This window comes from Cyprinus carpio, chromosome B3 (genome assembly GCF_018340385.1).
Source record: "Cyprinus carpio isolate SPL01 chromosome B3, ASM1834038v1, whole genome shotgun sequence".
NCBI classification, from domain to species: Eukaryota; Metazoa; Chordata; class Actinopteri; order Cypriniformes; family Cyprinidae; genus Cyprinus; species Cyprinus carpio.
The window spans coordinates 19458801-19483482 of record NC_056599.1 but is presented as its reverse complement, the minus strand read 5'-3'; the positions used below and the strand labels follow the sequence as shown (position 1 = coordinate 19483482).

The window sequence follows — 24682 nt, the reverse complement described above, 5'->3', positions numbered from 1 at the left end:
GCCTCTGATAAAAATATATACTCTTCTTAAAAGGTTGTTTCATTTCAGCAGTATTACACATAATCCTAAATTTGATATTTATTTGTCTCACTTAATGAGCAGACACCACATAAAAAAAGCTCCATTTCATTTTTATTTATTTATTATTAATGTGCATTAAACCTTTTGATATATATCTCAAAACAGCATAAACTGTTTAGGTTATATAGCTATTGTTGTTCACTCCGAACAAATAAAACTTGCAGAAGTTTCTACAGTGATGAGCTCTAGTAGCTCCGCCCACTCGGCGCAGCAGCGCTTCGAGTGACATTTGCTCTGAGGCTGCAGGTGAAAAGAAATGATCCATCTCGTCTTGTGAGTTGTTGCGACAGAGTTCAGTTGTTTAAAACACTGTCGTCTTCAAGTAACTAGAATGGAACGGTCGAATTAGGCCTCGGGAAGTGATCTTCAACAGGTAAACGACTTTACTAGCTATTTAAAAAGGTAGATGATGTATGTAACTTAGTGTTTAGTAAGTAACTTCTCTACGAAACTCCGCGTTTGATATAACGTTACCGTCATACGTAGGAAACTAAACCGTATCAGGGTTGTTGTTTTATATATATAATACTTCTAAAACAAGTTAAAAGTTGTGTTGTTTTTGCACTTTGTGAACAGTCCTATGCGTACACTACTTGACTTTTAATCGTTGTGGAAGTAGGTTAGTAGTTAAAGTTCTTTCCAATGCGTACTTGCGCGCATAAATGAAGTAGTCTATGCGAGCAACAGCTGAATTATTGTGATTAGATTTTCTTTTTGGCAGAAAGACAAAAACTATATTTTGACTGTCGTCTTAATCATAAAATCCATCTTTCTTTCCATTTATTAGTCACCCAGGCCTCCATTACAGTTCTAATAACCAACTAATAGGATGTAATGAGTTTAATCTTGCAGCTCCAACATGGGCTATAAACTGAATGTCTGATGCCATAGCAAAATGACTGATAGAAGCAAGTGTGCGTGCCGTGTGCACTCACTTTGGGTCTTGCACTACCACATTAATCCAATGACAATGTGTATTGTAGTGGGTTTTTCAGGTATTTATTTAGTGCCCATAAATGTCATTGTACTGTAAACCCTGATCTGTCACTCTTCTGCATGCTCCAGATATCAACTTGTGTTGCTGAGATTCTGTTCATGGGATTTGGTGCATTGTTGCTTTCTGTCATCAGGTTATGATTGTGCATTGTTGAACACAATATCATTCATTTCACAATCACTTATGCAATTAAATGTAGTCAGATCAACTGCTGTTGTCCTAATGAGGCACACCCTGTCTGTCCCCTTCCGTCCTGCTTGTGAGATGTGCATAGTGTAAAGATGTCATGTGACTGTTAAATGAAATAGACAAGGTTCCACTTTGTATGTTCAACAGCTATTCTGACCTCCTATTTGCTTAACAAATTGAACCACATGTCATGGCATGCTTACTTTGATAATGACTAGGACTTTAGGAGAGTCCTCATAAAACTTGGAAAGCTTCTCTTTTGGAAGCAACTTGATCTACAGGAATAGTAGTCATTGTTGTAGGATGCCTCAATAGGCTTGGTGTGTCTGCCCTGCCTCAGGGCCTTGCAAGTTTCATGATGTTCTGGAAAAACATCCACGGCAAACTTCTCATCCACTCCTAGTTTATTAAGCAGTGACTAAAAACTAAACTCAGTGTGGAATTTGCATTGTTGCACATCAGCAAACAGTAATGTCTTATTAATGTAATCAGTATTTTGGATTTGACATATTTATGAGTGAATGCCTTTGTAAATGAGTTTTGAATGCTGAAATTATACGTGAGAGTGATTAATAATTCAGAGTGATTTATAATTCATGACATATTTCATAACATGTTTTAATTATAGACATCATGTCATATGAATATGCATAATGATATGGTATACTCGGGTTGATTATTCACACAATTGAAAGTGCGGTAATTGGTTTGGGACAAGAAAAATCTTAGAGAAAAAGATAGCATATTATTGGTTACTAACTACTAAGTATTTTAATTAATAGAAAATTGTAGGCAACACAAATAATAAAATGCATTTGTCTGTAGGCCATAACAAAGATTGAAACAAAACCAGACAATTTATTATAAAATTAGAATACAACATGGCCTGAATTTATAGTACTCACAGAGAAAATATCACTGAAAGTGATAACATTCAAAATATGGGTGTAAAAAATGCTATATATCTCAAATATGTCAAATCACAAATATGTCATCTCAGAGGTTAGTATGTAGAGGTTAGAATGTATAGCTAACATACAGAAACACGAATAAACTTGAAACAACAAATATTAAATGTGTTCTAGCAGTGCGTCTAAAGTGTGTTTTATCATGCATTTTACATGCATAATTTACAGCTACATTTATATGTGGTGTTATTTTTTTTTAGGTAACAGCCATAATTGTTCATATTGAGATTTCACTTAAAATACTTTGAAGTATGTCCAGTGTGATCCACAGTATGTATTTTATATTGTTAGAAAGTAATATGCCCTCCATTACAAAATGCATTCTAGGGGGCAAATATTGCCCACTAATTAAAGAGTTAATTTCTGACACGGCAGTGTCTCACTGTAAAAAAGAAAAAACACTGCAGGCCTCAAACAGTCACACTGGAAGAATGTTGTGAAGTTATTCAAGAGCAAGTTCAACGTAGTGCATGGAGAAAACAAATTATTATTGAACACATACACACAATGACACTTTTATTAATTAATGAATTAATTCAATGTTTTAATACTTATATTTATTCATTCCACTTCTATTTAGTGATTTAAAGTGTAGCTGTTTTTTGTGTTCCGTGGGAGCTTTCTGAAGAACCTTCAGGCTATTTTTTTTAAACTATTATTATTAATGGCAGCTCTTTGAGGAACTTATAAAATGGAAACATTTAATTCATCACAAGAACACCACAGTCTGTCAATAACCTTATCATAAGAGACAGGCTTCAAATATATTTTAAAGTTCCTCAAGTAAACAATAGGACATTTAAGGGACCTTCAAAAGTGTCTACTGTTTATAATATGGTACATACATAATCATGCCTTTTAATAACAAACAGAAAAACATCAGTGTTTTACAATATAAAGTCTAATCTGACCCAAAGTCCAATCTGTGGCATAATGATAACAATGCTTTTAATGTACCACTGAAAAAAATGTAAAATAATATCACACCATATGCATTATGAATGTGAAAAAATGGCAAGGCAAAATTTAGAGACAACGATCTGAACAATTTAGGAGATCTGTTTTTCCTGGTTAAACAAGAATTGTTTCACAACAAAGGGATTCTATTTACACATCTTAAAATATGGTGTCACACCATGTCCTGAAGTCACTTCATTAACGAAATATGTTTAAACTGTAACACAAATGTGCCCTGTATGGACTTTTATTTAAAAAATTGTAATTTCATAAAACAAGTTTAAGGATTAAAAATGTTCATAAACTAATTTTTATTCAAGTGCAAACATAGATTAACATTCTGAACAATATGAGAATGTGCGAGCACAGATTTTTATAGTCCAGAAATACACATAAAAAGCATGCCATGTCAACCACACGCTACACCTCACTGGGGGAGAGTAGAAAGCTCCTGTTTCTGTATTGTGAATGTCATCAGATTGGCTCTTAGGTTCATGTGCAAGGCATCGTCCCTCACAAAGGTTGAATTGTTCGTGTTTGCTGGGTCTTGTGTCCGATTCCAAGCAGATGCATTAGAGCTGGAATGTGGAGACTCACACAATGGATTTCTTATGGTTCATTTGAAACAAATGCATATTTCTGTCATCGATCTTGGCGAGAAGCATTCTTTAGAAATCGCAGTTAGACCAATCTGTCATCAAGTTTAATTTGAAATGCGGTTTGTGATCTAAGGCTGCTGTTTGTCAACAAGAATTCAGGAAGCATGCTTTGATGACTTCAGATGATCTTATTCCTCATTCCTTTGATTATTTATTGGTTTTATTAAATAAACTAAGTCGGTTTTTGATAAATAATAGCACTGAAATAGCACGGTCTTATTCGTCTCCCCAATTGCAGATAGGGGAGCATTTAGGAAACATGTTTGAAAACAGTCAGTGTTTGTTTGACGTTAGTTGTGCAGAAAAGACACAGCTCACGGAAGGAAGTGCTTTAAATCACATTTTAGAATAACAGAAGGAGAATTGACTTTTTATGGGAATTAAAAAAAAAAAAGAAGATTTAACTTATATATAGATAAACACTGCTGTTCAAACATTAGGATTTGGTAAGATTTTATCATGTTTTTAAAAGAAGTCTTGTATCCTCTCCAAGGCTGCATTTATTTGAAGAAAAAAACCTAACAGTTGCCGTTTAGTTGTGTTGCTTAATTTTTTTTATGGAAACCGTAATACATTCTTCTTTCATGTTTGCGTGTTTCTTTTCGTGTTCAATATTATAAATGCCTATACTTTTTATCATTTGAATGCCTCCTTCTTAAACAAAACTATACATTTCTTGAAACTTTATTTCCCAAATTTGACTAATAAATTAATGTAGAACGCTGTTTTTATGATCATGAGAAGCAAATTGTTTAAACCTTTGTTAGGTTTCCAGGTTTAAGAGGTATAGTTAAACCAAAATTGTTTAAATTGTCATCTTTGTTCAATTCTGTCGGTTCAAATCAAAATGGCAGTGCTGTTTTAAATTTCTATAACTTTTCTCTGTGAAACACAAAACAACACACAAATGTCCAAAACTTCAGTTACGACTAGAAAGCGCCACAGAACTTACTGTATGCTGTATATTCCCAGTCTTCTGAAGCTTTAGAGCATCTTTATCCACCTCCTCCATGGTTCTCAGACCTCAGGCTTGCTTGCATACAGTTCAAATATGGTACGCCATGCCAATGAAGTCAAACTTGGTGTGCAAACCTGACATGGCATTTGAACTGAGTGAGATGTAAGAGATTCAGCAGAGAGGAAGAATTTTTGGCCTGTTTCTCCTAAAAAGCAATTTTATGCCTTCAGAAGACTTGGAATATTGCCCATGAGTTCAATAAATCACTTTTATGGTGCATCGTTTATTTTTGGAGCTTCACTGTACCCTGTCCCTTTTCTCTTGGGGCATTCTGAAATCCTTTGGTGTTCCAACAGAAAGAAAGTCATGCAGGTTTGGAATAATGAGGGTGTTTTAAATGATTTTCTGTTTTGCGTGAACTGTTCCTTTAAGGAAGTAGCGCTCTGTTATGTTTATTCAATAAGACATGACTTATATAAGTCTTTATCTTACTGAAGTGCTATATTTAGTTTTCTCATCAGCAGAGTCTTAGTTAGATCAGAATACCCTAATATTTAGATAGTAAAAGGCCCCACATCAGAACTGCTGTAGCGTGTTTCACTTTCACACAAAACAGCTTGGTGCAGTTCCCCTGAACTGGTAGTTGGAGGAGCAGGGTTGCAGCCTATTGGCTGATGAGGTGCTTTTGGTTTGTGGTTTTTTCTAAAATCGGATGGAGCCACAGGAGCACGTGGTAAGGGCTTCCGCTAACTCGGTTTTGCGCTAGTTTTTAACATGACTGAAAATCAATCAAGCAGGGTCCCACAGGGATAGACGGCAGCGTGGTGCAGAGCTAAACAACCTGTAGATGTAACATACAGTTTCACTCTTCTTAGATGCTCAGTGAACTTGAAAATATTTAAATATTCTTCTGCTAAATTTATACAGCAAGGATGCATTTAATTAATCAAAAGTCATAGTAAAGATATTTAAAATGTTACAAAATATTTCTATAAGATTTCTAACAAAATTTCTTTTTCTAGTTTTTTTAACTTTAGGTTCTTTAAAAATTCTGAAAAGCATTACAGTTTCCACAAAAATATTAAGCAGCACAGCTGTTATCAACATTATTAATAATAAAAATGTATCTTGAGCAGCAAATCAGCATAATATAATGATTTCTGAAAGATCACGTGACAATGAAGACTGGAGTAATGATGCTGAAAATTCAGCTTTTCATCATATGAGTCAATTACATTTTAAAAATACTTTCAAATTGAAAACAGTTGTTTTAAGCTTTTAATCAAATAAATGCAGCTTTATTGAGTATTAAAAAAATCTAACCAAAACCATATGTGGATTGAAATCAGAATTTGATTCAGTGTGTCTCAGTGGTCAGATCAGATTCCAGGTAGTTTTTCCATTGTTCCAGACGTGATGCAAATATAACATAATACAAACTGCGTTATATTTTTAGGAACTATATCCAAATTCATACAATTTCAGTCACTTCTCCCATACTGGGATAATGTATAGTAAATAAGTTGACTTTTCCAGTTATCCATCTTTTTCCACTGATGTAGTTGCACTATATGCATATTGACCTACTCCAGTAAGTAGAAGTTGATCTCCTGATAATTTGAATTTTAAATATACTTCAAAAAGAGTATCACTTCTGCTGTGCAACTTTAAATGTGCTCCCAACATTTCTCCTTTTATGAGGCCGAGTGAAACACCTGCTAATGAAATGAGGAAGTGAAGAGTGCTCTCTTACTCACTTGCTCCAAAATAAGTGAAGAGGAAATCTGGTCAAGGTATAAGACGGAGATGGGGGTGGACTGCGTGTTTGTGTGTCAGTCAGGGTGAACCGCTGTACATGATGTTTTAATTTTTGACTCGGCTGAGTCACGTCCTGACATGAACACAAAGCCAAATGATAAATGACAGTATATCGCTGTTAATCATTGTGCTAAACTGTAGGGGAGAAACCCTTAGTTTCTCAAACAAGAGTGATGTTTATCTCGTAAAGGGGGGGCGTTTTCGTCGTGGGAGAATGCTCTCACCCTCAATTGCTTTCAAAACTTTACTCACACACTCTCCCACGCGTTTCTCTGATTTCCAAAAATGAGAAGCTGTCTTTGCTTTTTTTGAACAACAATGGATGCTGATGGCTAATATTAGATGCATGACTACTGATGTGGCGTATCTGACATGTCTTCATCCCTCCCACATGAGATACTGCACGTAAAAATACCAAACGCTGGCTAAAGTCTGCAGTTCTTCCTTCCCTTTAACCAGAAACCCACTGAGGTCTGATCAAATGTCTCCTGTCTGGTAGGGATGGGGAAGTGAGGCCATTATAGTCAGTTTGCACTCACATACGCAGGTGTTCCAGAGCCTGGGGGCAAAAGCGAAAGGGCAGATATAGGAATGGAGTTTGGGATGATAGATACATAGGAATATGCAAAAGTGTGTGTGGGCATATCAGTAGTAATGGTTTGATTTCATTTGCAAAGGCCCATGGAGCGCTGGAGAACAATGCTGTTATTATGCAGCCGAAGGGGGCCGGCTGTACCTTCAATGCGTCTGTTTGCAGCAAAAATGTATGCAGAGAGATTTGTCATGCAGAGCCTTGTGTTAATATGTTACTGCACATTAATTTACATTTATGTCTCGTAGAAAAGCAGGGAGAATATGAGAGGTCATAAGCATGCTGGAACTTTTTTTTTTTTTGTCAGGAATAAATTGGCTCAAAGGCCAGAAAAAGACACAAAGAAAGACGCATTGTATTGTCTCTTCAAAGCAGGTGAGACAGCCATCGAAGTGTTCTCCCCAGAGAAAGTCTCATCGTTTATCAGTTTCATTGTAATTTAGTTTCTTCCGAAGAATGGAACTGTGATATGATGACTGTCATGCTTTTTCACCATCAGATAATGAACCGTGTAATAGGGGAGAACGTGATGTAAAAATCTTAAAAGATTCAGTTTACAACCAGAAGTTCAGATTTTTCTTTTTAAATAAACTTTTATTCAGAAAAGATGCATTAAAATTATTATTTTTTTTTTGAAATAAATGCTGTTCTTTTGAATGTTCTATTGATCAGAGAATCCTAAAAAAAGTCAGTTTCCACAAATATTAAGCAGCACAGCTGTTTTCAACATTGATAAGAAATGTTTATTGAGCATCAAATCTGCACATTAGAATGATTTCTGAAGTATGAAGCAATGATTTCTATTTGACACTAAATACATTAACATTTTTAAAATATCTTAAAAAATAGAAAACAGTTATTTTAAAATTGTAATTTTACTGTATTTATGATCAACCTTGGTGAGCAAAAGAGATTCCTTTCAAAAACATTACTATAATCTTACTGATCCTAAATAATCTTTGTGTATATATAGATTCAGCAGCACTGAAAGGGGGAATTTCTTTATTTACTACTGTATTTGGGTGGTTGCTAGGTGGTTTCTATGTTGCTCGTCTTTTTGCAATCGAGTGTCAATCTGTCCAAGAGCTGTTGACACAGGTTACGTTCCTCTGTTGTTTCCTCTGTGTTTTTTTATTGTTGGTCTGTGTAGGTCAGACCAAAATGAAATTCCGTCAGAATGTATGCACCCTCATGTCATTACAAACTTGAATGACTTTCGTCTATGGAACAAAAAAGAAGATATTTTGAAGAAATTGCAGCAAACAGTTTTGGTGACCATTGACCTCCATTGTATGGAGGAAAAAAAACACACACACAGACATTTGTCTCTTTAAGATGCATATGTTCTCAAAGATAATAATTACATTAATAAACCCATGAACATATGAATCAATTAAAAAATTAGCAGTGACTATTCAAAAGTGCTTGCACATTTAAGTGTTAACTTGATTTCAGGATATTTGGTGAAAGTGACATACAGCCAAGTATGGTGACCCATACTCAGAATTCGTGCTCTGCATTTAACTCATCCAAAGTGCACACACACCGTGAACACACACTCGGAGCAGTGGGCAGCCATTTATGCTTGCTCAAGGGCACCTCAGTCGTGGTATTGCCGGCCCGAGACTCGAACCCACAACCTAAAGGTTAGGAGTCAAACTCTCTAACCACTAGGCCACGACTTCCCTTCGAACTATCTTATGTATAGCCTATATCAGCGTTTTATCTGCCATCTGCAGCCCTGCTTTCACTATTCACAACATTCGACCATTAATTACTGTGCTGCAATCTGTGATCCAGGTACAGCGGGGAAAATATTGATTTGATCCCCTGCTGATTTTGTCAGTTTACCCACTTACAAAGAAATGAAGGGTCTGTCATTTTTATGGTAGGTTTATTTTAACGTATAGAGACAGAATATCAACCAAAAAATCCAGAAATAACACATTATATAAAGGTTAGAAATTGACTTGCATTTCAGTGAGTGAAATAAGTATTTGATCCCCTACCAACCAGCAAGAATTCTGGCTCCCACAGATTGGTTATGTGCCCATGTGGAGCACAGATTAGTCCTGTCACTTTAAGAAGTTACTCCTAATGTCAGCTTGTTAGGTGTATAAGACATCTGACCACACGATCTGTATCTTCCATTCTAACCTCTCCCACCACCGTGGGCAAAACCAAAGAGCTGTCAAAGGATGTCAGAGACAAGATTGTAGATCTGCACAAGGCTTGAATGGGTTACAAGACCATCAGCAAGAAGCTTGGTGAGAAGGAGACAACTGCTGGTGCGATTATTTGGGAATGGAAGAAATACAAAACAACGATCAATCGGCCTCAGTCTGGAGAAAGGTGAAGGATCAGCCCCAAACTACACGGGAGGAGCTTGTTAAGGATATTAAGGCAGTTGGGACCAGAGTCATCAAGCAAAACACTGGTAACACACTACGCTGCAATGGACTGAAATCCCACTGCTCCAGAAGGCACATGAACAGGCCCTTTTAAAGTTTGCAGAAGAACATCTAAATGATTCAGAGAAGGCTTGGGAGAAAGTGCTGTGGTCAGATGAGCACCAAGATCGAGCTCTTTGGCATTAACTCAACCCACTGTGTTTGGAGGGAGAGAAATACTGACTATGACCCCAAGAACATCATCTCTACAGTCAAGCACGGAGGTGGAAACATGCTTTGGGGCTGTTTTTCTGCTAAGGGTACAAGACGACTTCACCGCATTGAGGGGCGAATGGACGGGGCATGTACTGTAAAATCTTGGACGAGAACCTCCTTCCCTCAGCCAGAACACTGAAGATGGGTCATGATGGGTCTTTCAGCATGACAATAACCCGAAACATACCAACTACCAAGGCAAGAAAGGAGTGGCTCAAGAAGAAGCACATTAAGGTCATGGAGTGGCCGAGCTAGTCTCCAGACCTCAATCCTATAGAAAATCTGTGGAGGGAGCTGAAACTTCGTTTTGCTAAACGACAGCCAAGAAACCTTAAGGATTGAGAGAGAATCTGTAAAGAGGAGTGGACCAAAATCCCTCCTGAGATGTGTGCAAACCTGGTGACCAACTACAAAAAACATCTTACCTCTGTGCTTTCCAGCAAGGGTTTCTGCTTAAAAGTACTAAGTCATGTTTTGCTTGGGGATCAAATACTAATTTCACTCACTGAAATGCAAATCAATTTCTAACCTTTATATAATGTGTTATTTCTGGATTTTTTGGTTGATATTCTCTCTATACGTTAAAATAAACCTACCATAAAAATGACAGACCCTTCATTTTTTTGTAAGTGGGCATACTAACAAAATAAGCAAGGGATCAAATAAATATTTCCCACACTGTACACTACTGCAGCCATCAGATATTCAGAAAACTATCAGCTCAGTCCAGCACTAGTGGAGACAAACTGTCCTCTGCACTTTCACTTCAGCCATGTGCTGTGGCATCTTCACAGCTACTGTCCAAAACAGATATGGTTTATTTCACATTTCTGAAATTAGGCAGTGTGTGACTGCACACATAAACATGCAACTCGCAGCATGACACAAATGTGTCATTATGGTGCCGCAAAGCTGCCACAGTTGCAGGTCACTATTTCATGAATTGTGTTTTATTGTTAACATTGTAGAGAAGATATTTAAAGAAAATACATTGGTATTAAAGGTAGTGGTGTGAAAGTAATTCCACAATTGTGGAAACAAATCATTGTAATTTAAAAATGATACATTTGCAAGTGTCAGTGGCAGTTTAATAACATGTTTTTGTATATTGGATGAATCTGTTGTAACAAGTTAATTTTGAATTTAAATAAACTATAATCAACTTTTGAGCAAACAAGTCAACGTGAAAACCGTAGTGTGGTACGTGATAGAAATACTTTTTTTTTTTTTTATGTATTTGTAAACAAAATACATTTCATCACAGGCTTGGTTTTATTTTTATCATCACAAAATTTGGTTTTATTTTTATTCTTTTATTTTTAGTGTTCAGTGTTATATTTTATTTGTTAAAAAGAGGCAAATAAATCACTCACTTTAGACCATAAAACTGCATGAAGGAAGTAAATCAGATCATGTCGATCCATTTTTCATGGATGAATGGGCACGTTTATCTTTGAGCATGCAATAACAAGTTTGTTTTTTATCTGATGTGCTGTCAGTGCTATAGGTGTGAAAGGAGTGTCGAAACCGCATCTTAAAATTTATTCTCTCCCATTCTCGTCTCATAGAGGCCTCTGCAGGAATGGAGAACGGAGGCTCAATGAACTTGATAGACTACGGGGAGGCTTTGTGGGAAAATGCCGAGAAGAACCGGTACATCTTGTGCCGTTTCATGAACCCCAACAAGCTGACCTCATATCTGCGCCAATGCAAGGTCATCGATGAACAAGACGAAGACGAGGTGCTCAACTCTCGCCTGCTGGAGTCCAAAGTCAACCGAGCAGGTATTATTCAGTGTTTTCCTGTCCACTTAAGCGTATACCCTAGCATTGTTTATGATATGATATGGATCCGCCCAAGGTTGGTTTTGCTCTCCAAATCGTATTGCAGAGACATCAACATTCATAGATGCCGGTGACAGAAAATACTAAACACTGTGGAATATGGAAATGCAAATTCAATGCTGAAAACATTTACATGCAAATCACATCATCAATCAGTTACTCGGTCACCCCATCTTTCACTGTGTTTTTCCAGTGGTGTAATGTGATGATGAATGGACGCTTTTAATCCTGTGAGCTGCCGCTGTAGTTTTTCTTTCCCAAAGACTCCTTCCTGAACCTCTGTATCATTTTTCAACTTCCGAACGGCCACAGGCTAAACGGATGACAGGGATTTTGCCCGAGCAGCTTGCTAAAGTCTGCACTGTTTGTTTGTCACAAAGCAGCACATCAAAATGCTTGTTTACCACGGCTGGGATTTTCACAGCCCCCTAATGATTCTCTTTTCCCTCTGGGACCGGCAGTTTGGCACGCAATGCAGAAGATCTTTCAAGTTCTTTTTGTGCTACGACTTTCTCTAGTGAGTTAAAATACAATGCACTGCTTTCATCAAAGACAAATCTGGACGTTCCAGCTACAGCAACACTACAGAGTTTAACCAAACACAATGCGATGAGTAATGTCTGTCCACAGCAGGCGCAATATTTCCATGAGATGCAACAAAATCAATCACAAATCACAGCCAATCAGAAGATTGTGTGGGCGGAGCTCTCTCTGCAAGCCTGCTGCTGTTTCACACTTGAAACAAAGTGGATAAATACATAAGCAAATAAAAAACAATAATTACCGTTATTCAAAATACATACTGATACAGTGTTTGTCATAGAATACGTTTGTTTTCAAAGTTTAAATGTTCTTATTTCCTTTCTTTCTTTTCAAGATCTGAGGTTAATTTTCAATTGTCTCTTTCATGATGGATGTTAAAGTCATTCAGAATGATCTTAAAACTCAAATGAAAGCTTTTTAATATTATACCAAACATAGTCAGTACTTAAGCTGTCAGCTATGTAAAGGATGGTCGACCTGTGTGCCCCTTAAACAATAAGACTGATTGAATATTATGATTTGGATAAGCATGTTTGCAGGACCCTGACAGTCTGAGGCCCTAGTTTTATTTAATCTAGCCTAGAAATGATTTGATATTACAGTTAATTTCATGAACAATTTCATAGTTTTTTTTTTTTTTATAAAAGATATAATAGATAAAAAAATATCATAATAATCAGTAGTTTTCATCATATTAATTAATAATACATCAATCACCCCCCATCATTAAAAAAATAGTTCACACAAATCACCCAAATGTGAAAATGCTGTTAATGATGTTAATTTACATCTTACTGTCTTAGATGTAGGTGACTATTTTTCTTCCGCAGAACAGATGAATCATTCACAATAAGATCAGTATAGCATGCATTTAGAAAGGAGATTTCCAAAGTAAATTCCATTTAATTCCAACTTTAATATTTTATATATATATATATATATATCAGCTAATTAACTACTGTAAGATTAGATGGCATTTTAGCTAAGAGTGAAAATTTTACCTATAATAGACACACACACACACACACACACACACACACATATATATATATATATATATATATATATAGTTATGACATGACATTTTACATTGAAAATAGAGATAGATATTAGATAAATTAGATTAAAAAAAAAAGTACTTTCTGATAATGATTCATCCTGATCACATTAACATAAAGTAATCTATAAAGGTCACATCAGGTAGAAATAACTCATTGCACTTTTTTCAGTTCAACAAGCGTCATGCTGCAGTGGTTTATGTTTCAGGTCGGTTGTTGGATATCCTGCACACAAAGGGAGAGCGAGGCTATGTGGTTTTTCTAGAGAGTCTTGAGTTGTACTACCCTGACCTCTACAAACTCGTCACAGGGAAGGAGCCTACACGCAGATGTTCCACTATAATCGGTGAGCCACTTTTAAATTACAATGGTGTCCATATAAATGACCTACGACCATGCCTTAAAAATGTTTGTTGCCTTCCACCTGCTTCCCCTCTGGGATGAGCATCTGCCATAAATCCCCTTTCAGATTTGTGCAGTAGCCTCATAAACAGTTACTGTGGTGCTACTGTGGTACACTAATTGTGTCAGGTGGTGATAAATAATTACTATAAATATATCATGATATTTGAATGACACTTCAAGATTACCATGGTACTTTTTTGTGCAGTAATGTTTAATTGACTGCATTTTGTTGTTTTCCTGTAGTGGAAGAGGGCCAGGAAGGGCTAATCCAGTTTTTAATGAATGAAGTCATAAAGCTTCAGCAGCAGTCCAAGGCTAAGGAAGTGCAGCGGGTGGACATCATGACCAAATGCCGCACGCTAGAAGATGAGCACAAGAAGCTACGACTGGCCAACCAGGAGCTGTATACTTTTCAGGAACGCTACAATAAAATGAAAGAAGAGCGTAATAACTATAACGATGAACTTATGAAGGTGAAGGATGACAACTATCAGCTGGCTATGCGATATGCCCAGCTCAGCGAGGAGAAGAATATGGCCGTGATGAGGAGCCGAGACCTTCAGCTAGAGGTCAGAGGGCTTCTGCAAGCATTGCAGGATGATTCGAGTTGATTTTTGTCTTTTGAAATATCTCTGTCTTCTATATTTACTGCTAAAACTGAAGGGTCACTCATATTTACACGAATGATTTGACGATGTGGGATACAAATGTTGACTGCTGTCTCTCTATTTCCTCTAGATTGACCAACTGAAGCACAAGTTGAACAAGGTCGAGGAGGAGTGCAAAATGGAAAGGAGGCAATCTCTGAAATTGAAGAATGACATTGAGAACCGACCTCGGAAAGAGCAGATATTTGAGCTGGAGCGAGAGAATGAGGTCTTGAAGATCAAACTCCAGGAGTTGCAGTCCATCATACAGGTGAAGGCGCTTTTTGCATCACAGTAAAGAGAAGACGGCGAAAAGCAAACACTTGGGAAAGGTTACTCAGTGTCAGAGATTTCAAAGTTGTTTTGTTTCTTTGTATGCACAGCCCGGGCCTCTACCTGATTCAGACAAGGCCATCTTGGATATCCTGGAGCATGACCGACAGGAGGCTCTAGAGGATCGTCAGGAGCTAGTCAATAGACTCTATAACCTGCACGAAGAGGTCCGACAGGCCGAGGAGCTCCGGGACAAGGTTAGGACCAGCCTTATACTGATAATCATTTCAAACAATGCATAGCACACACAAATGTTGGGTAAATACACTGTTTTTAATTACTAATGAAAGCTCACAAAGAAAGCAAATATCAGAATGAAATACATTACCACTCAAATGTTTGGGGGACAGTAAGTCTTTTTTGTTTGTTTTACTTTACAATACATACTGTGCATACATTTTTAGTTACTTGCATTCAGCAAGGATGTATTAAATTGATCAAAAGTGACAGTAAAATATTTGTAGTATAATTAAAAAAGTGTTTCAAATACACACTTTCTTTTAAACTTTGATTATATCAAAAGAAATGTATCACAGTTTCTTAATAAAAATGAAGCAGCACAACTGTTTTCAACATTGATAATAATAAGAAGTGTTTGTTGAGCAGCAAATCAGTATATTAGAATGAAACACTAAAGAAAATATGACAAAGAATCAACCATTTACAATACTCTTAATCCAACAATACCATTAATTCCAAAAAAAAAACAATTCTTAAAAAACAAAAAAAAAAAAAATCAACAACAAATAGTGGAAAATCTAAAAATCTTACTGACCCAAACTTCTGTCTTATAGTGGTGTATCTTTTTTTTTTTTTTTTTTTTTTTAACTATGCTTTCCTGTTCTTGCTATGAAAATAGCCTTTGGTGTTGACATGGGCTTGAAAAGAGGAACAACTTTGTATCCGTATTTAATGAAATATTCTAAGTAGGCTTTATTCGTATGCAAGCTAGATGCATTGCAACTAGCAATTACCTCATCTGCAAGCAATGCAATAGATTTTTGCTAAAAAATGAGTCATCTTATATGGCAGCATAACTTTGCTGCTTGCTATTTGAAACACTATAAGTCCACCGACTGTATAGTGTCTGAAAAGGCTGTTTAGGGGAGACAGCTCACTTTTGGCAGACACCTTAAGCGTCGTATTGGTTAATTTGGTCACATCCCGAATGATCAAATGCCCTCATAATGAACATGCCAAATGTGATATTACATTGGCCTCACAGGGGATTAAGCGTATTTAATATGGTCTCAGCATGAGAGTTTGTAGTTGACGGCTAGAAATAATGAAGTGTAGGCAAAGGTTTTTTCTCTTGTCACACATGAACGAGAAGTGACAGAGGCTGATGAGGACTGGCTGCTCTAAGTGGCCCCTTCTGCAATGTGCTGTAGCTCTAATTAGAAGCTCGTCTGAAGTGACGTGTGAAAAGTGTCAGAATTCGGGCTAAGACAGGAAGGGAGGGGGAGGGGTGGCAGCAGTGACTTCTTATCACAGTCAGCCCTCTTTTGGAGCTTTTCAAATGTTCTACTTCTCATAAGCTGCATAAAATGTACATTTTAGAGTGTTGAAGGCTTACTTCAGCCATGGTAAATGATGAAGCTTTGTCTCTTTAACATGCAGTCAGCAAGGTTTGAGTGGCATGAAACTGTTTAGTGTGGAATGACGGTCTGAGGGATTGGTATTAATAATGTCCTGAAAAGCGTTTCTTTTGAATTTTTGAACTGTAAGGTTTCCTCTCAGGGTCATGTGATACAATTTTGAATGATGCCACTTTGCTCTTTATTCCATTGATGGGTTTATATGAGAAATGTTTCATTTAATAATACACAGTACCTGGAAGAGAAGGAGGACCTTGAATTGAAGTGCTCCACTTTGGTGAAGGACTGCGAAATGTACAAGAACCGCATGAATACGGTCATGGTGCAGCTGGAAGAGGTGGAACGTGAGCGGGACCAGGTTGAGTGCTAATGTTCCTACTGATGGCTTTGGATTAGTTCATTTCCTGTTATTTAAAAGGGCTGTCGATAAAGGATAGTTTTCTCTGTCCTACAGGCTTTCAAGTCAAGAGATGATGCTCAGCACCTCGTGTCTCAGTGTCTGATTGACAAAGACAAGTACCGCAAGCAAATACGGGAGTTGGAAGAGAGGAGCGATGAACTTCAAATTGAAATTGTACGCAAAGAAGCCAAGATAGTCAACCTGGAGTGCAAACTGAGACGGATGGCCAAAGAAAATGGTTTGGATCAGGTGAGAAATGATCTATGTGATTGCAAAGTTTAGTGTTTTCCCCCCTTTGAAACTAAAAGGACTTTGTTTATAGTATTTTATCACCATATCAGTTATAGGCTAATTGTCTGTTGTTGTTTTTTTTCTTATTTTATCGTGATGTTTTTCCCTCAGAGTCTGCCACGAGACATTACTCCACTAATTATAGCTCAGCACTTTGGGCAACCTGATGGAAATACAGGAGGACCTTCAGAGGACTCTGGAGAAGACACTGTTGATGATCAAGAGCCTAAGCTCCAACGCAGAAGTAACCTTAAGGGCAGAGTCAGTACAAATGTGAAGCTATGTCTTTAAATTTCTCATTGTACTGTCATCTTTGTTCAAGAATATTTCTGCATCCTAATGCCTGTCATTCTCATTTATTAGATAAACAGACCAAAATCTCCAGCCGCTGGACCCAAAAGTCCTCAATTCCATGGTAAGATGTTTTTAAAGAGCTCTGACGGTGCTGCGTGTGAACTTGAAGTTAATATGTAGTTATTGTATGGTATTGTTCTCTGAATGTTTTCAAAAAGAATTTCCTGTAAGTTTGGTTTCTTTTTATTTCATCTCTCATTATAGCCATGCCTTTCACAAATGGAGATCTGTTAGAGCCTGCAGCTACTGACAACACAAGTCTTAACAGTGCCAGTGCAGTGATTTCTCCTGCAGAGATCTGCTATAAAAATGTAGGCTTTAATGCATTTTCATCTAATTTGTATATCTCTCCAAGTAACTTTAATTTGAAGGCAAATGGTGTGTATGTGCTTGTGTCTCTTCAGCTGCGATGCCGTAATGATAGTATCTTGTCCACCGTGCCTGAGCCTCCAGACCAGAACTCCATTGTCAGGAGAAGCAAGGAGAACCCAAACTCTCAATACAAATGGTAAATAAAATCAAAGCTCTATGTAACATACACGCTGATCAAAAGAAAAGAATATACTCTCTATTATTAATGATATGTTTACCATATTCCATAGTAACCCTTGTTTAACAGCGGTATTTATAGTAAGGCCATGCTGACTTGTTTTTATAAAACATGTATTATTGCTAAACATTTCAAATATATTTATTTAGTTCTTGCCATTAAATAGTCTTAGATGCTGATTTGAATAAATCAATAAAATAAACAATGATGTAAACTACATAAATATATAGATTTACATTATTATTATTTTACCTTACATTTTAGTAAAGTCAAAGTGAATTGTTGGTGGCATTGTAGAGTAAAGTTCACTATGCTGTATCTCTCTTTCAGTATTCCCATTTCAGACACTGCAGATACTGACAGTGGAGACAATGCCGACATGGGTATGAACACGCATAAATCTTTTACTTCACCCACTCACCACTGAATCATACACTTAAGTGACTCGCCTTTGTAAAAATGTCTCTTTCTTTACTGTAGATGACCATGACTTAGATTCTTCCTTCTATGGGCCTTCATCCATCCATTCATCTTCATCTTCCCACCAGTCTGAGACAATGGACTCGTATGATCTGGAGCAAGTCAATAACATCTTCAGGAAATTCTCTTTGGAGCGGTATTTTGATGTTTACTTATAATCATAGTGTTATTTATAATCATTCCATGAGGCGGTGAATCAACTTTCCATTTTGGTGACCTTGAGAAATAAATCTTCTCTGGTCGTCTCAAATTGTACATCTGTATTATCACTCCTTTTTGATCTGTGCGTGCACCCTTTTTCTTTCTCCAGACCGTTTCGTCCTTCATTGACCTCGGGACCTCCGCAAAACACATTGAGGCCAGTGCAGAGCCTTTTTCTCTCTGGAGAAAACCTTCTGTCGGACATCACTCTGATTGGTGGAAATGATAGCGGCATCTTTGTGTCCTCTGTCCAGTCTGGTTCTGAAACAGACCGGGCCGGAGTTAAAGTTGGACATCATCTTTTAATGGTGGGATTGAACTCCAGCATATGTTCCACAACCAAAACAACAAAAAAGCTGCTGTAGCAGTGGTAATCTTTTCCTGTTTGGTTTCATTTATCCCCTAGTTGGAAGGCAGTGTTCGTGGAGAAGCTCAGAGTGTGGCTTTGGACACCTGCACCAAAGAGGAAGCTCACTGGACCCTGCAGAGATGCACCGGACAAGTGCATCTCCATTACAAATCTAACTATGATGGTGAGCTCAGACCTCTCTTAAAAAAAGAATGCTTTTTTCAAGAGTTCAGTGTGCATTGGGGAGGTTAGAAGGTCTAATGCTTCAAAAAAGTCCAACGCCACTCTGGGAGGAACCTAATAATGTATTCACAATCACAAAGAAAAGACAAGGCTTTGGTCTTTTAGCCCACGGCTGTGTCTGAATCAAATTTGCTGCTCCTGTTTCTATCCTACACCATCTTATTCAGTGTTGTGTTGAGTTGCATCCACAACAAACTGTTCTCAGGGTCACTTCTCAGCACCTCAGTGGCTCTTGTGCTGTTTATTGGGTCCCTGTTTTGACCCCGCTTTCTTGTTTCCAGGCTACAGGCGGCTGCTGAAGGACATTGAAGATGGCACAGTGGTATCCGGAGACTCTTTCTACATCCGTCTCAATCTGAACATCTCCAGCCAGTTGGACAACTGCTCACTGAACGTACGATGTGACGAGGTGCTCCATGTTCTGGACACCATGCACCAGGGCAAATGCGAGTGGCTGTGTGCCCGAGTGGACCCTTTCACCAACAAGGACACCGAGAGAGGCACCATACCGAGCTACTCCAGGTGAGAGCTGAAAACTGAGTGACCATTATAGTGTCGGTTTCAAAACGAGTGTAAACATTGTCTATTGCCTGCTGCAGATTGTCTGTCAGTGCGTAGGTGAGTGTGTGGGCGTGCATTTTTATATGTGTTGACTGTGACGAGAAGCTGTAAAGTGAACTTGGCTGTCACCTCCTCCCCAGAGCCCAGCAGCTGCTCTTGGTGAAGATGCAGAAGCTGATGTGTCGAGGAGGTCGAGAGGAAGTCGAAACTCTGCGAGGACTCCGGGTCAGTTCCTTCTAGATTATTAGAGAAATGCGCCCACTTTTGGCTTTCAAGTTTGTTGATGAGTCAGAACCGATGAGACATAATTTGAATGCCAATTAATGTGACCGTATTCAACACCTTTTGTCACTTCAAAGGGATAGTTCAGTCAAATATGAAAATTCTCTCATCATTTACTCACCCTCATGTCATTCCAAACCTGTATGACTGATTTGCTTCTGTGCATCATTACTGTTTTTGTCTTCTTTTATGTACTGGTCAGCTGTGGATCTGATTCCATTTAAAATGTCAGTCAACACCTATTGAAGCAAAACAGTCATGAACCCATCTGAACCTGTCTTTGTCCTTTTCCAGAATAGGGCTGTGCCTTTACATCTGTATCTCAGATGTCTGCTAAAAACATCTGTTTGGTTTTGATTATCATGTCTATCGCACTGAAATCATGCATTTAAAACCATATTAGTTTAAACTTCTGATAGACGTTTTTTTTAGAGCGCACACATCTAAAGCGTGCGCATAGAAAGCAGCCATCACACGGCTTGTGAGAACTACTGTAAACTTAGTTCTCTTTCATGTCTTATTGCGCTTAAACTGTCAAATACACACAAGTTTATGTTAAAAACACACATGAGTTACAAAAACAGTCGGTTATGTCTGTGAAGGTAAACAGCTAGGAAAGAAACCACATGTTTATATTAGATCTGTGACAGCAGTGTCATATACAGTATATATATATACCGCAGTCTACACTGTTAATATGACCCAAACAATAAAATAAAAACAGAATATCACTCACTGCTCTGGAATGAATAACTTCTATAGCTGTAATAAGGAGACATTTCATACCTGAATGCTTCTTTTAGATGCTCTAGCATGAAGATAAACATGGTGGATTGTGTGGGGCTCACTCAGGCAGTGTCTGTCAACAGTCGTGGGCGGGGCTTGTAAAAATCACATTGTACAGATTCTGCGAAAGGCTTGTTCTGAGTCACTTCTTATGATCAATTTAAAAAAAAAGGAGCAGGTGGATTTTTATCATTATAAGGTGGTTGTGTACACACTGCCAACACACATTTATGTCCAAACAACATGTAACAGTGAATTTTGCATAATAGGTGCCCTTTAATGCAAATCACCTCTGTTTTGATTGGCTGCTCTCCATATTAAAGTAGTTCATACGGTTGTTCATCAGGGTTGCTGAATACAGTGTAGGTGTTGTGTGTGTGTATAGTCATATGTCAGATAATTCATAGTCATGATGTCATTCCCTTAATGATTTTTGAATGACACATTTCTCATAAATTGCCCTGGGCTGCGTTTCCCAAAAGCATCGTAAGTTGATCGTAGCTCCACTGGTTTCAATGGGTGTACGATGTACTTAAGCTTACAATGTTTTTGGGAAGCGCAGCCCTGGTAAATATCACTTTCCATGAATGCTTTTCTAATAAACTCTCTCACTTCCATTTGTGCTCACAGAACACTCTACAACCTGAGGAGCCCACACCACCTCAAGACCCCAAGTGTAGTCCACGTCTGTCCAGAGCCAGTGTCTTCATCTTTCAGTTATTACAGGTAACAGGTCCTCTTGAGTTTGCTCTCCCTGCCATAGTGCTGAGGTCTTACTGCAGATAGGAAAAGAGCAGAGTCTTGCTGAGATTAAAAGAGATCCCTGGTGTCAGTTTGTCAGCAGGGTGGATAACAAGTACAAGAGGATGAACAGCAGTGAGCGTGTCCGCATCGTCAATGGAGGAAATCCATCATCAGTTTCCAGACCAGGTTTTGAAACGCTGAGGCCTGAGGGTAAGACTGCCCACCCTTATCTTTACTTGTTTATTTCGAAGGAATCATTGCAGCGGATGCTTTGTAGACAGGTTTCATACTGTCATGAAAATGAAACCTGAAAATGTCAGGGAATTTGCAGAGCTTGTTTTCCAGAACTGAAAAATATACAACTCTTTTTAGTTATGATCTAAATTGGTTAAAAGGAATGAGAAACCAATGCTTTCGTTTTCACATGTCCATTTCTAGTGATGAATTATATTGGACTTTTAGCAGAAAACTGCTTTCAAAGCTGACCCGTGAACTGTTTCTGTTCTTTCAGACACATCTGACCCAGAGAGCGACTTAAACAAGGGCTTGAATCTGATCCCGTACAGTCTAGTGACTCCACACCAATGCCTGCGCAAAAGACCTGTCCTCTTCACCCCCAACATCCTCGCCAAGACCATCGTCCAGAAGTTCCTTAATCTTGGAGGTGCTATGGAATTCAATATATGCAAACCAGGTAAAAGTTAAAGGTTAAAGGTTGTCCTAATTATAGCAGCACACTGTGGTGATGAGATACTGTGTAACCGGTAGCCACTTTTATTTTATTTATTTATGATAAATATTACATCAGGTTTTACTCTAATAACAAGGAATTTGTAACCGGTAGCTGCCATTATTAACAAGTCACATGTATGATAAATTCATCTTGATAACAAGGAATTTCTTTTAATTTGTTCCACGACTTCTTACATTACAAGCAACAACCCACTCAGTCTATGTTTAGCACAAGCCTTTGAATGTATGTAAAAAACCTCAGATAGGGGATAGAGATTAATTGATTGATTGATTTACTTGTTCTTTTGTTTATATTTATCGTTCTTTTTTTTCTTTTTTTACACAAAACTAAATATTTTCTCACTAACTTCTGAAGTTGAACAGCCTGCTTTATAAGACTAATACTGAATAAGAAATGGTTTCAGCTTCAGAGATCAGCTAGACACTATAGTTAGATTCATTAATTAAAGAACCTCTTTAAATAAATCATAAATCAGTCTGGATGAGTTAATGTGCACTTAATTAAAATGTGAGATTCAAGTGTAATTACTGACTCATTGTTAATATGTCATATGTATTTGACTACACATCCTTAGCAGAGTTGAATTTTTGCATTAATAAGTTGGGGGCTCTTCTTCCAAAATAATCATAAATGGCGTCTGGAATTGATAAGAATAAAATCAAATCAGAACCACAATCTATAAAATCCTTACGATGCCCTCCCTAGATTCAAGCACTGTTTTCCTTGACATGCCTACTTACAAGAACTATTAATTCATCTTTTTCCAGACATTGTGACAAAAGATGAATTCCTCATGAAACAGAAGATAGAGCCCATCATTTATTCCAAAGAAAAGCAGGCATGCACATATGAATGCATCACCCCAGAAAACATCGAAGCGGTTGCCTTCAAGGTACAGTAATAAATGTTCTTTTCAAAAGAATTTAATAATAGCTCAATTACGTTTTTGCTTTTATGTGCTGTCATTTCTTCTGCTTACTCAAGAAGCTTGTCAGATATTTATGTGTTCGCTGTTTTGCCGAGCAGTATCATTTTGAACCGCTTGCTCTTGGTGAGAACTTAACCCTTTCTTAAAGACACCAATGGGATCGTCACACTACACCTAGCCCAACTTTCTAACTAATAGTTAAGAGCCATGACACGAGGAATCAAAATTCCCTTGATCTGTTGACATATAAGGACATATTGCAATAAAAAAAAAGTCTCGTTACCCCTTTAAACGTAAAGTGGACCCTACTGTTTATTCAGAAATACTTTATACAAACAAAGAGCTCTGTAGGTCTCAGTGTGTTTAATGTGACTGAAAGGGGAATGAACAGTGGTATGTAGGAGACAGACCTGATGCTCCTGATGGCTGCAGATGCAATCAGGTGGTTAGATGAGAGGCAGCATATTGTTTTTCACTTGCTAATGTGTCAGGAGATGAGTCTAATTTTCCACTGCAAATCTCACTTGTTCGAGAGGTGTGCCAAAAACAGGACAAAAATGAGAACTGACACCTCACTGGACGAGTTCTCGATTCTCTTTTCTGCTATATATTGTAAATTAATATTTACAAAATTGTCTAGATTCATCAGTAACTGTTGCGTATTGATAATATTAAATGCAAGAAAGTTTAAAAAGTGTTTTTTAGGGAAAATCAATTATATTAAATCAGTCTTTTGTTTCTTAGAATAAGCACTGTCTCCTGGAAGCTGATCTGAGCTGTGTGAAAGACTTGTTGAGGAGAGAGATCTACCCTATCGTGATCTTCATCAAAATCTGCGAAAGGAACATCAAAAAATTAAGGTCTTCACTCTTGCTACGACTCTTAAATGAATGTCATATTCATGTATTTAGTTTCAGTTTGAAGAGGTTTAGTTTCATTATTCAGGGTCATCATTTCTGGTGTTTTTTTCCTCGAGCAGGAGGCTCCCTCTGAAGGTGGACTCTGAGGAGGAGTTCTTGAAGATGTGTCGCTCCAAGGAGAAGGAGCTGGAGATGCTGCCGTGCTTGTACGCGGCTGTGGAGCCTGACTCTTGGGGTGGGGTGGAGGATCTCGTCAGGATCATCAAGGACAAGATTTTTGAGGAGCAGAAGAAGACGGTCTGGGTGGAGCAGGACCTGCTGTGACCTGATCTCATGAGCAAGTAACGGCTTACGGCGCAAAAAACGTTTCAGCCTCGGGCGGAACGTGTGCATGCAGCACAGGCATGTGAACAGGAAGTGACTCTATCAAAAGCGTCAAAGGTGAGGTGTGTTTCTCTCTGCTGTCAAAAAAACCAAAAAAAAAACAAGCACATGGAAGAGGTACCATGTGATGCTCCTGACGTTCACATAGTAAGCAGTGGAAATGTTCTCATCCCAGAGCTTCTTATCTATTATTCTCCTGAAG

General features: G+C 37.8%; 1 protein-coding gene across 2 annotated transcripts; it reads left to right on the top strand.

The window, feature by feature from the left end:
• The first annotated feature begins 298 nt into the window (after window positions 1-298).
• Window positions 299-24445, top strand: LOC109109903 (caspase recruitment domain-containing protein 11-like). 2 transcript variants are annotated; one of them, XM_042720113.1, is made up of 24 exons: window positions 299-454; window positions 11454-11669; window positions 13539-13676; window positions 13979-14304; window positions 14474-14653; window positions 14766-14912; window positions 16546-16671; window positions 16768-16962; window positions 17116-17265; window positions 17368-17419; window positions 17563-17669; window positions 17763-17866; window positions 18239-18291; window positions 18389-18524; window positions 18699-18897; window positions 18996-19122; window positions 19463-19703; window positions 19883-19967; window positions 21441-21536; window positions 21644-21764; window positions 22066-22248; window positions 23076-23200; window positions 23981-24096; window positions 24216-24445. In XM_042720113.1, exons 2-24 carry the CDS (start codon window positions 11468-11470, stop codon window positions 24418-24420), a joined length of 3414 nt encoding a protein of 1137 aa, XP_042576047.1. In that variant the 5' UTR covers window positions 299-454; window positions 11454-11467; the 3' UTR covers window positions 24421-24445. The 2 variants fall into 2 exon arrangements, with proteins under 2 accessions (XP_042576047.1, XP_042576046.1); XM_042720112.1 differs by having other exon boundaries at window positions 17116-17277.
• The last annotated feature ends 237 nt before the right edge of the window (window positions 24446-24682 follow it).